General features: G+C 42.0%; 1 protein-coding gene across 5 annotated transcripts in view; it reads right to left on the minus strand.

Moving 5' to 3' along the window:
- The window catches only part of aldh1l2 (aldehyde dehydrogenase 1 family, member L2), a 91,423-nt gene that overhangs the window by 56,650 nt on the left and 21,578 nt on the right, over nt 1-13,195 (minus strand). For 4 of the 5 annotated variants that reach the window (XR_003691589.1, XM_028570123.1, XM_028570125.1 and 1 more), the window contains exons 19-23: nt 13,074-13,172; nt 12,249-12,414; nt 11,508-11,613; nt 11,208-11,407; nt 8,863-8,947 (exon numbers count right to left, since the gene is read on the minus strand). Coding sequence is in view for 4 of the 5 variants with exons in the window: in XM_028570123.1 (XP_028425924.1) it covers nt 8,892-8,947; nt 11,208-11,407; nt 11,508-11,613; nt 12,249-12,414; nt 13,074-13,172 (627 nt within the window). In the remaining variant the exon portion in view is untranslated. Of the gene's footprint in view, nt 1-6,121; nt 6,167-8,862; nt 8,948-11,207; nt 11,408-11,507; nt 11,614-12,248; nt 12,415-13,073; nt 13,173-13,195 lie in introns of those variants that run through there. The other variant, XM_028570124.1, reaches the window with a different exon arrangement.

A 13,195-nucleotide genomic window follows, 5' to 3' on the forward strand; every position in this document is an offset into this window, starting at 1 on the left:
GCTTTGTTCAATGTAACCATCAGAGTGTGATTAAGATAAACTTCCAATATTGTTGTGTTTTGCTCATAGAGTGAAACTGTATTAGATTATTAATATATATTTGGGGCTGTAAAGGGAAATCTATCTAATCTAATCTATTAGAACCTTTCAACTGTATCCCTAATGAGACAGGTTGAGGACAGATTGTGCCTGCTCTATTTGAAATAAAACTCTTGTTTGTCCTTGTGTGGTTTAACTTGTCCAACAGATGAAATCATAACACTTGTGTTTTTAAGCTGGGATGATGATTCATCTTTTATTCATGGAATGTGTTGTCAAAGACATTTTTATTTTTAAATGTGTATTAGCAAAGAAAAGCCATAAAATGATAAATGGAAAAGCAATCAATCCTGAATGGAAAGAGAAATAAAGGGAAATGTCTCAGTGCTATTAAGTTGTATCAATTCCAACACTTAGTCAATATTCTGCAATGATTCAAACTCAAGTAAGTATATAGCTGCTTATTATATTTTTCAGTAAGTATTTTTTAATCACTGATAGTCTTTTTTTTTTTTTGCCCAATGGTGACAAAATCCTAAAATGATCCATGTCTTATGAAACAGCCACAAAATCGCTTATCCAAGACAGCTTTTGATCAAATTATTGTTTATTTAAATGGTTTCTTTTTCATCTTTCCACTGTTACAACAATCAACACTCTGGTTTGGTTGAAATATAACCTTAATTCACTCACATGTACATATGAAAATATGCTGGCTCTATACACGCTAAGAGTACTGTTGATTTAAACAAAATATAATTTTGACAGAAAGAAACACTGTCACTAACTCCAACCCTGACCTACCTAATCCTTACCCTAGTCTTAAGCAACAACCATGGAGCCAGTGATGGCTCTGTGTCTTCCTGTGTGTGTAATGTATACACTGTTACACCAAATTAGTTGACTTTACTAGAAATTTGTAAATGGAAACCATTTGCCTTAAACGGTTTAAGTTTTTACACAAGGTGAATCTAATTTGAACATCGACAACTTCTCAGTCCCTCCCCCCTTTCTGCTAAAGCCCTAAGCCCCTCCCCCCACAAGGGAGAATGATGGCGTGTGCATGAGCAGTGATTGACACGCAGTTAGACACCCCCATCAGGGTCCACATCTTTATTGAAAACCTGTATTTATGTACCAAAAATTGCAGACCAAAATGGACGGAGCGTAGAGCAAGCCCAGAACATATGATACAGTGTTCCTGGTGATGGCACCTAAGGCATGTTGGATCGGAACCAGGATATATCTTAGCAAGTCTTGCCCTTGATAAGTCTATGGCAGATCTTAAACTGCAGTACCCCATGTCTGATACATATGGAGGAGGAGTGTATCCTCCATATAGCATATTGCCAATCCACATCCAGGATTAAGAAAGTTAGTTTGATAAGTCTTACCTACTACAGCTTTAAAGCAACCCTATGTAACTTTTCCCTCTTCGGTCCCCCTACAGGTTGTCTCACTGGAACTACAGCTAAAAGTTACATAGTGTTGCTTTAACGTCCAGGAACCTAAGGCCATTTTTACAATTCCTTTTCCGTCTGGTTTTATTTTCTAAAAAAGCTTGTAAAACATCAACCCTGTCTATAGTCAATCAATGTACATCATTTTTTTCAGGAAAAATGGGGCTATTAGAATATGTGTGCAGTAGTGAGGTCAGTTGAATGTAAAAAAAGTTGTATGACCTTAAAGACAAATAAATAAATAAAACGGAAAATTAATCTCACAGATATTTATTGATATCCCACACAGAACAATAAAAGCTAAGCCAATAGTGATAAATTATGGACATCGAGTGGATACATTTTGGATGAAAGCGTTTGGATATATTGCTGAACTACTCCGAAAAGAGGTTCCAGGCTGGATAGAAAACCTTCTGGAAAGGCTACAAAGACACCCCCGTGATGGCTAGCTCCTTGGCTATTAGCAGAAAAAAACGATAAGCAGCTACAATAAATCGTTACGAAATTATATAAATATTAATCGGAGGTCGTGTGTGACTACGCCGACGACGTCGTAGGGCTCCGAGCGTCAAGTTGTATTACCACAGAGCGGTAAGTTGATGCAGTAGACAAATCAAGTTTACTATAGTAGACATTACTGAAAATCATTAGTTAACCCAAGTTTCTCAAGTCAGGTTACATAACAAATATGGACTAGGTTATCCTTATCAAAACTACAGAAAGATCCCTGCTAAATATGTTATTTTCCTTATGACAGCCTGATTTTAAGTACAATGTATTCAACACATTTGTTCCAATAAAACAAAGAATGACAATTCTGGGATTGCTCTACATATATGTTTGTTGTTGGCCTGCCTCACTGCCCAGACCCCATCAGTCCTCCCCCAGGTCTCGGTCATGGTGCAACAATAAATGTAGACCAACATGAAGACTAAATCAACCATACAAAACTAGAATCAAGATAACATAAATGCACACCCAAAACATTAACAGAACATTATTAAAACACACTTTAACTAGGACAGAAACCATGTAGAACATGTTTTTTCCCATGACCCTTTGCCCCTCCCATACAGAAACTTACCATCCTTGGTTATCTCTGCTAAATATGAATATGTGCACTGCATACTTAAGCTGATTATTACAAACAACTAATGTGATTCAGTAATGAATATGGTTTTAAACAAAACATGAAAGAATAAGTAGTGACCACTATAAAGTTTAATTTAATAACTAAATCTGGGTTTACAGTGTATCCAGTAAGCCCAGCTGGTTTGGGTCACAATGAGATGAAGGGTGTGATGCTTCTTTGTGGCCGTCTAGTGGTTGGATTAGAGTTTCTGGAGACCAGCTGACTCGTTTACCTTCAACATTTCTAGAGAAAGTGCTCTGACTCTTATTCTACCTCTGATAGTAAATAATGACAAAAGAGACATACCAACCGTTTATTAGATTCATCAATCATCTCCAAAAACACTTTTGGAAACCAAACTTACACATCGATTTGTGCGTTCATCTTGAAAAATGACCCATGTCATTATAAAGGTTTATGTTTTTCAAGATGAAGGCAAAGCAGTAAAGAAAAGATCTTGAGGAAAGACTGAAGGCCAGATGTACTTTTGTACATCACTTTTGCGCCCACTTCAGGCGTATTTGTTTCACAACGTGCGCCTAAAAGCATGGCGAGGTATGTACGAACAGGCCGCACTGAGGTAAAAGCGCACACTCCCTGTTGCGGGAACTGAAAATGGCAAATTGCAGTTGTTAAACTCCTCGCTACATTACAGATATTGGCATCAGGATCATTTCAAATGGTCCTAGCATCAGCACAAGTACTTGCTACAGCGCAATTGACAGTATAGTGGGTGGAGAAAGGCGCTGATTACCCGATGAACTGCAGGTCTGGTAAATATGACGAAAGTTGAACTATCACAGTGTGCGCTTTCTGTAGGGTTGGCCATGGCGCTGATAATGCTACATTCACAAATGTACGTACAGCTGGCCCTGAATGTTGGATACTTGCGTGAGCTGGTCATCCTGTGATCCTCGGCTGATGCAGAAGGTGAAGGGCTTCTTCAGAATCCTGGCCACGGCAGATAACATCCCAATGATGACGGGGCCCTTCAGTTTCTTCTGATGCCGCGGTATCGATTCACTCTCCAGGAGAGCCACTTGACTGTTGAATGTGTCAACTTCACACGCAGGAGCAACTTTGTTGCTTCTTCTTCTGAAAAACCTCCTCACGTTTGTAACAAAGCTGGGTTTTTTATGTGCAGCTTTCTCCTGCTGCACTCTCAATTCCCTGGCAACCGCCTCCTCGAAGGCCATACCTTCAGACCCGATGGCAGCTTGCAGCAGCTTTGTGGATCCAAACTCCAGACGAAGCTTCTTAAAGATGGTACGGTGGAGGTTTCCAACAGTTTGTGGGAGAGTAAAACCTGTTTCTTCCACAGTCCTCGTCAGATTCTTCAAAACTCCATCAAAGTTCAAGTCCATCATTGATGTCTTGGTGGAGTGGGCGATGTGGTCCAGCAGCATACCAAGGAACATGGCCAGAAAGGTCTTCTCTCCCTGGGATAACTCCTCTTTGGTAGTGGCTGGAGATGCTGAGCTCACAGAAACGGTTACGTCTGAACTCTGTGACTCCACTAGACAGAACTCCTCAACCGTGGCCCAAGATGAAACGCTGAGCAGGCGTAATTCTTCAGGGGGATTAATCTGGTACTTCCGGACCACGCATCTGCTCAGTATGTTGGCAACATGAAAAACCATGTGTTTAGTTGATTGCGGTGTAACCCACTCATCAGATTCCTCCGACGGTGAGGAAGAGGCTGTCTGCGTGATAGCAGCCAGTGTGCGGTTGACCTTCTTGGCCACCTCTTCTGCAACCAGCTGCAGCAGTTGTTCAGAGTCGTCAGAACTCTCCTCTACGACTTCTAACGCTTCTCCAAGACACTGGTGAAGTGAATGTCCAAGGCTGGCTTGGATATCTTCCACTGTCACTGAGTGATAGTTATGCTCCCTTTGTGGAGATTCACTCTCGCCCCTTAAAAAGAGAAACAGTCATATTTTAGTCAACTGATCTGCTCTGGGCAGTGACATTTCGGTCGCCCTACAGGTTGGAAGCGGAATTGTCCATTACGTTACATTAGGCAAGTTAGCCAGATCGGGTAGTGGATCTGTAGTTCGAATGAACTGGACAATGTAATGTAACGGACAATTCCGCTTCCAACCTGTAGGGGGGACCGAAGCGGGAAAAGTTCTCTAGTGTTGCTTTAAACACTTCCTACTGGTATCGCCCTCTGAACATTTTCCAGAACGTGAAGGATCAAACTCAATTCTGACATCTGATGATAGTATTCAGCACTAGAATCTGGAGTCTACATGCAGTAATGCAACTCTAAATTAGGCGACATAAGTTTAATAATAACACATAAGTTTAGCTGTCTTAGCAGTTCAATTTAGCCGACAAAAGGTGACAGTAAGCTGCTGGTCGTTTCAGCTGACATTACAGTTACGTTTAGGAGTGAATAAGTGAGCGTCATGTGACACAGACACCAAAAATGACTACCGGTAGTTAAGATTAGAAAAAAAAGATTGTAGTTAGGATTAAAAACACAAAAAAGCGTTTCCTGCGTGAACATCTTTTGTTTGCCCAAGGACGCTAACTCCGCTCCCTGGGTTGAAAGCGTTGCGTATTCTGACCCAGCCATATGTGGAATGCTTACAGTGCTTTCCTTTAGTAGCTATAGTATGTACAAATGGTGGAGTAATGATGCCTGAGAAGAAGATGGAAGTGAATAACACAGTTAACTGTGGAAGCTTTTGACTTACAGGTACATTATGACAGAAGTGTTGCCGGGGTTGCTGGCACTCTCCATGGAAATGTGGCCCAAAGTCTTGTTATAAACCTGAGGTGCCACAACATCCAGGACCTCGTCGCAGACCGTCTGGACAACCTCATAACACAGGTCGGACAGCAGTAGGACTGTGGCAGAATCAATGCTGCCATCTGCCAGCAACAGCCAGTGTCTGGAAGAAGAGATTAGGAAGCTTTAAGCCAAACAAACATCTAACCAGTGTTTAACCAGCCGAATGATGACTTTTAACTTTCACTTACTCGTTTGTGATATACCCCAGATATAACATGACCACTTCATCCAAAGTCTCTGATGTGAGCAGAGGCAGCTCCAAATCGCTGCACCTCTGCTCTCCTAGTTCCTCTGGGGAAATCTGACAGGAAGAAAAACCATCAGGCTTTAGAAGCAGCCATCTTTTACACATCAACAAAAAAAAAAACTTCTCCTTGGGATGGATTGTAAGAAAATCTATGTGTTCATAATCTATGGTTGGCTATTGGTGCTGAGCACAATTCAGAAACAATCCTTGAATTCAATCTGCAAGCTTTAATAAACCATAGTAGACATAATATACCATAGACTAGACAATAGACCATGTATAAATCTGTGCATTTCAAGAGGTTAGGGTCCAAATACAACTGTTATACAATGTTGCCTTCAGGGGAAACAATTAACTGTTGCATATTTGAATGTCTTACCTTGATATCCATGTGGAGCGACGATGTACGTTCTGTTTGTTGTGTTAAGTATCCAAATCTTTCCATAATTGACTCTGTGAAGGTCTGTGTAGATGTGTTCCCTGTATCTCTGCTGAGTTAATAGTGTGACTTTAGAAGAGAAGGGTCATAATGGAGTAGAACGCCACAATTCCACCGGTGGAACTGTAGAACATTCTATACATTCTACTTCCATGTGTGTCACGGTTACACACACACACAAACATACACAAGCACACACAAACACACACACACACTATATGAGACCATACCATGTATCAAATGTAAGTACACGATGCAAAATAACTGGTAGCACCAAGAGCAGCATCACTGCTTATTCCCACCATGTAGAAGGTTTGCATATTTATTGAGTAACACAGCATTACACAGTAAAATTCAAATCAAAGTTTATTTCCTGTTGCATGACGTTAGCCCACTGGCTGAACACTGTTTATTGAGGGGACATATTACACCTTTTCCACAAAGGGGGAGAAAAAACACTTGCTTATTAGCCCTTGCTGCCTTTACTGATAATGTGGGACAAACATAATACTAATTTCACAACTTCTTCTTATGAGTGATGGATAATTAAAAAAAAAAAAAAAAAACTCTAGCTGGTGTGTTTTTAACAAATATAATATAGTGTTATAACATACAGTCTGTCTCTGTCGGACAAAAATATATCACATATATATTCCCTTCTTTTGTTAGAAAATATTTACAAAAAAGGTCAAATTTATCAAAGGGAAGAGAGTGAAATCTCTAAAGTTATGTGGGAACAGACAGCTGCAAGGACATGATGTAAAAAAACAAATGGCTCACCATAGCTTGACATAGTGACAAGTAAATACTGATCAAAAGTTTTAAATATTTCTTTTGCTATTTTTCATCTATGTTACATTGTCACCAGTAATACTACGCAGAATGCTCTGACATTTGAGTGACTGTCAACACAAGAAACTACTAAATTCAATTGGCATTACTATTTTCACAACAAACATCACTGCTAAAGTCTGTTGTCTCTTGAACATACTTTCCTCATGACAACTTGTGAACGTGATGCTATGAAATCTCAAATATTGGATGCCAGCAGCGTGCCAAAATAAAATAGTGTTAATTAAATTAAATAATGTTAACTGTAATGGATTACCTGTCGTAACCAAGCTGCAAGTCCCTGAATGATGATTTGTGTAGTGTACTCAAAAGAAAAGTCAAACCTGCCCAACAAAGTAGGAGTACTCCATTACAGTCACTCTTTCGTTGCAGTAGTCTCGCATTGCCAGACCTTCCTCCACAGCGCTGCGGAGGAGGGTCTGGCTAGTCCACACAGCATTCCGGGATGGGATGAAAAAAGTGCTCTGGTATATTGGCATTTCCTCAAACCAATCCCAATCGTCTCGGGCGGCACTAAGCTCCGCACGGAGACTCTGTGCCTCTGCAAAATAGCCTTGGGAAGGAATTTGTTTTGGTGGAACGTGTACGTTCAAAAGTTGTTTTTTGTTTTGAAGATCATTTTTGGGGGCTTTTTTCCTTTATTTAATAGAGGATAGACAGGAAAGGGGACAGGGAGAGAGAGGGGTTGACACGCAGCAAAGGGTTGCAGGTCGGATTCAAACCCTGGGCTGCTGCAAAGGACTCCGTCTACATGGGGCCCACGCTCTAGTGCGTGAGCTAGAGGCCGCCCCGTTCAAAAGTCTTGTGAGAGAAAACTCCGATTGGACAGATAGTCTAGCTAGCTGTCTGGATTTACCCTGCAGAGATCTGAGGAGCAGTTAACCATAGTCCTCACAGATCCACCGGAGGTTAGAACACCAACACAAAGGAAGAGGAAGGTACCGGGACATCCGGCCGAAAAGAAGGACATCCGGCAGAATTTCCAGCGGCGCCTGAACAATCGCGGAAATGAGACATCGTCGATATAGACTACAATGACAGACAGGAAGCCCAAGTGTTGACGCCTGCGCAGTAGGTTTGTGTGTTGACGTGTGTACCGCAGATGAAAACTATAAGATTAGGGTTAAAAGCTTTGAAAAAACCTTTAGCAAATTGGCCTTTGCTTTTATGTGGATTAATTGAGAATTCAAATGTAACTCTGGCTCCGTTTTCCCATCGTGTCGATGATAAATTCTGACCAATAGCTCTATGATTAAGCATCTTATTAAATTAAATTCACCAGTTTAGTCCTGTCAGGCAGGACACTGGCTACTCCAAAACTCAACCCAAAGACATCTACACACAAGCTACAACATTCATATTCATGTACAGATGAGTTATCCATAAATAAGAAAAGTGATACGGCACACAGCAGCCCAAAAGCTGTCAAAGAGTAAACAGGGAGATATAGGAATGATGAAGGCGAGTGAATGAGAAAGGCATGATTGCAGATGATTTTAAACATTTGAATGGAACTGATTGATAATGATGGGAAAACAGATTTTAGGTTGAAAATAGTGTTTTAACATAAAACACTTTTATGGAACTGAAAGATTGAAAATAGTCTTAACCGGCCCGGCTGCCACCAGACGTCCGACTCTGGGTTTTATGTGTGGATATACAGATGTGTGTAAACCACACGTGTCCCTTGTCCACGATCTGATTATTATTTATTTTTTTACGCAGAAGGTGTCCAAACTGCGACAGAGACAAACAACAAAGCTCTCCTCTCATTCATACAGTACACACACGTCACACGCGCACACATAACACACACACACACACACTGTCCAGAAGCAATGCTGTATGAAGCTGGATGTCTGCCTGAAGCAGACAGACGAGTCCTTTTCCTACCGAGATGTGGCTCAGAGTTGGTTGGAGCCTCAGTACTCCACGGTCACTGCTTTGGTCTTGAGGTATTCCAGTAGAGCGTCCTCTCCTGTGGACCAGACCCCCCCCCCCCCAAAAAAAAACAATAGTCACTGGGAAGAAATTGTGCCGAGGGACAAATCGTGGGACAAAATCTGAATGAAATAATACCTGCTCATTATCTAAGTCCAATCTAATGTTCAGAGTGACAGTTATATTAGTTTCATTAATGAACACTTTCAGATTAGCCAACAATTCATGGCGACGGCAGCTTCGTCTCTCTTTGGCTCTAACTCCGATTCTCCACTGGGCACGTCTGGGTTTGGGAAATTGACTGGATAGTCTCGCTGTTTCACCTCCTGCCCGGGTGTCCGAATGCCCCCGTGGCCCCGCGGAGCGGAGAGCCACATCACGCACGCTTCTGGGACGCGCCGTGGTGCGGCTGGTGGAATAACAAGCATTGACTTGAATGGCAGCGATTGCTCGCGGGGCACGCAACGCAGCGCAGACGCGCCTGGTGGAAATTCGGGGTAAGCCAGTGGTTTCTAAACTTCTTGGAGTGTGACCCATGTGTCTATATGTGATGAATGTGTGAACCGTTTAACCAAATAGGGATTTTTGATTTGTCAGATTCTTTTATTTGAGTGAATTTCAGAGGCCCCAAAAAGTACCCAGTATTTCAAAAAGCAAGAAATAGTGAATATGATTCATAGTAACAAAAATGAGTTTCTTAGCCTTTTGATCTTGTGTCCCTGTGGAGGAGGGGGGTACACTGGTCTAAACTGTGATTAAATCTATTCCTCTGCTTGATTAAGTTCAAACTGAATCGCTGACATACGTATGTAGTTTTGGACTATAGTCTAAACGTTAGCCTGAGAACCCCCACAGGGGATAAGTCGATATGACCGTATTCACAGAGGAGGGGCATACATAAAATCATCATTTCTACACATGGATAAAGTTTTAGAACAATTTTTAATAAAGCAACATGGTTCTTCTCAACTGCTCTACTTGTGTGGATGTTGTGTGCCAGCAGCAGCTCCACAATAAAAGCCTTATAGCCATCAAGAGCCTAAAACAAGGCCTGATGCAAAGGACAGCTTCAGTTTCATTCTTTTATTTTAGACTTTATAAAAGGTCCTCAAAAGCCACAGAAGACATGAAACAACTGTTTCTTTATATTATAGGTTTTAGGAGTTATAGTCCTTACAACTAGTGAACTGGGGCCGTATTTACAGAAACTTCTGAACTTGCAGATCTTAAATTAACTTCCCTAACTTCAGGATATCACTAAGCTGTTCCACCAGGTAGTGTTGGCTAACTTGAATCCAGTTTCTGCGAGCAACGGTGACCCGCTTTGGAGAGGTCGACCCGGCGACATGAGGCTCTCCCGGTTCTAGTGCAACCGTGGGTGCAACTGACAAATGCCCGTTGTTTCTCTTGCTCCATTATTTTGTATGTTTCAACTTATGTTTCAGTACGGTCACAAAGTTGTTTAGCTCGGCGTGATGAGAAAAGTAGCGTTGGATGCTAGATAACAGACATACAAGTTGATAACCACGGAGTATTTAAATTGAGTATTTAGGATTTCCTAACCTGGGATAAGATGTCATTCCTAAAGTTAGCTAGGACTTGCTTCTGTAATACCAAATTGGGAGAAATACTATCTTAAAGTGGAACTATTATGCTTTTCCGTATTCATTCATTAATATCTATAATGTCATAATGTTGGATTATCATAGCAAAACAAATAATGAGGTCAACGTATATTTCAGAGAAATCCCCCGTGAGCTAATTCAGCCCGTTCAGATTTCCAACTGTTCTGAACGCCCCGGTTTAAACAGGTTTTTCTATCCTCGGCTAACAGACTCGAGTCACCGACCTCGCCAGACTGTCCGACGGCCGATAATCGGGTTGGCGTGTCAACACTCTGGCCAATCAGAGCAGACTGGGCTTTTGAGGGAGGGCGGGCTTAAAGAGACAGGCGCTCCAACAGAGGGTGAATACAGGCGCAGCAGCCATGGGCAGTACGAGAAAGATAAAGTGTTTTTTGAACATTAAAGCATGTAAACATGTCCTAGTACAAACACAAAATACAAGTATGAACGTGGAAATGCTATATAATAGGTCCACTTTAACTTTAGACTTAAGATAGGAAGTTTCTGGGATATGGACCCTGGTCTTTTTGTGTAAAATCAGCATGTTCCCCTTTTGTCTCAGTCAATAATATTACACCAATGACTGTACAAATTTTAAATTAAAGTAAGAAAAGTAAAGAATATAACATAACTTCTGCCAACCCATGTCATGACATTCATGCCTGTACTCACCGAGGTCTTTGCCAAAGCCGGACTGTTTGAAGCCTCCGAAAGGTGAAGCCACGTCGGTCTTGTTGTAGGTGTTGATGAATACCGTTCCGGCCTCCAGCCGCTCGCTCACGTACATGGCCTTGTTGATGTCGCGGGTGAACACGCCCGAGGCCAGGCCGTACTCGGTGGCGTTGGCTCTCTGCAGCACGCCGTCCACATCACTGCGGTTGGCCAGAGGTACAGAGGACACCGGTTAGCGACTTGAACCGCGCAACGGCACTGCAGCAACTCCAGCAAGATGCTTGTTTTTTTATGACTCACCCATCTTTAAATTTGGACACCACCATGACGGGGCCGAAGGACTCCTCCTTGGCGATGAACATGTGGTCCTCCACATGGGTGAAGACAGTGGGCTCCATGAAAAAGCCTGAAGGAAAATGACCGTATTGGGGATTAGCTAATGCTAACAACGATGCTAAAGCTTGTACAGAGAAGACCGAAAACAAGACCAAGCCGCTCCTCTGTGTCAAATACTGAACTGAGAAACTGACAGTCAATCCACAGAAAATGTATGAATTATCATTTTTATAATAAGCCTCTTTCAAAACGTATCTGTAGTAAAGACTAGGGTTTGGTATGAACCGATACTTTTAAAAAGATTAAAATATATATATAAAAAGGAGCATTCAGTGTTTGTATTTTATCCATTTTACTTTATCCATCCATCCATCCATCCAAACTTTATGCATAAGTGCCATTTGTGCAACCACTGTTTACCCAAAGTCTTTATGCCAAGGTGCTGGTATATGCACATACCCTTTGTTTTTGTTTTCTATAGGAAAATGCTGAACGTACTTGTACAATTACAATCTTGAACTTCGTACAATCTGTAAAATACACCAATAAAAAGTTAAAAAAAAAAAGTATAATGTGCCTCCTGTATCCTGTGTGTTCACGTGAGCTGACTGGACTGAAAATGAGTCCCAGTAGCTACAGACACTGTGCAGCTGGTGGTCAGGTGTAGTAGCCATTTTGCCCAGGGAGGCTCAGCGTGTTTTCTACCTGGCCTGTCCACCTGTTTGCCTCCGTACACCAGCGTGGCTCCCTCCTTCAGTCCGACCTCACAGTACTCCAGCAGCTTGTCCATGTGGGCTTTGTGATTCTGTGGGCCGTGATCCGTGGAGCGATCCAGTGGGTCGCCAATCTTCATCTTCTTCAGCTCTTCCACCTTAGAGGGAAAGGGTGGAGAAGAAACACAATGCTCGGTGTGCTTAAAGGTCCTTGCACGTTACAAAAAGAAATACGACCTCACCTTGTGTCAATTACGTTTATACACTGCCTCGTGTACAATTTTCTGCATTTTTTCGCATCCACGGCAAGCATTTTGACACTTCAGAGATCCTTTGGGATCACTAGGTTCGTAGAAATTGGTGGTCTTCTTTTGTGTGGCTACAGTATCGCTAGCAAAGCATCAAATTGAGCCACTGACATCCTGAAGTAAACTTTGAATTTGCTCCTTGCTCTCTGTGCAATCTCAGGATTGGATGGACCCAATACTTCCTTTTTCTTTTACTCTTTTTAAGAAGAGAGAGGACAACCAAATCATCCTCATGGCTTGAAGACTCCATTTTGTGAAAAATTTCACAAAACAATACGGATGAATTAATACGCATCGGACTCGGTGTGCAAGATTTCTGCGCGTGACCAATTTTTAGGATCACAGATACAAAAAAACGCATATACAAGTGTGCAAGGACCTTTTGATGCCGTTTTTTTTGTTTCTTTTGCTCAAACTGACACAAGCAAATTGCATTGTGGGAAGTGTAGGAGCCCGTCATACCAGGGACTAAAGGAAGAGGACTTGTGTCAGGGTTTTGGCTGACTCACCACTCGGCTGATGAACTCATCATGAATGGACTCCTCCACAAACAGACGCCCAGCAGCGATGCAGTTCTCCCCCTTGTTGAAATACACCGAGCTCATGCCCTGTGGAGCAGCACACACACAGA

Source organism: Perca flavescens, chromosome 23 (genome assembly GCF_004354835.1).
Source record: "Perca flavescens isolate YP-PL-M2 chromosome 23, PFLA_1.0, whole genome shotgun sequence".
Lineage (NCBI taxonomy): Eukaryota > Metazoa > Chordata > Actinopteri > Perciformes > Percidae > Perca > Perca flavescens.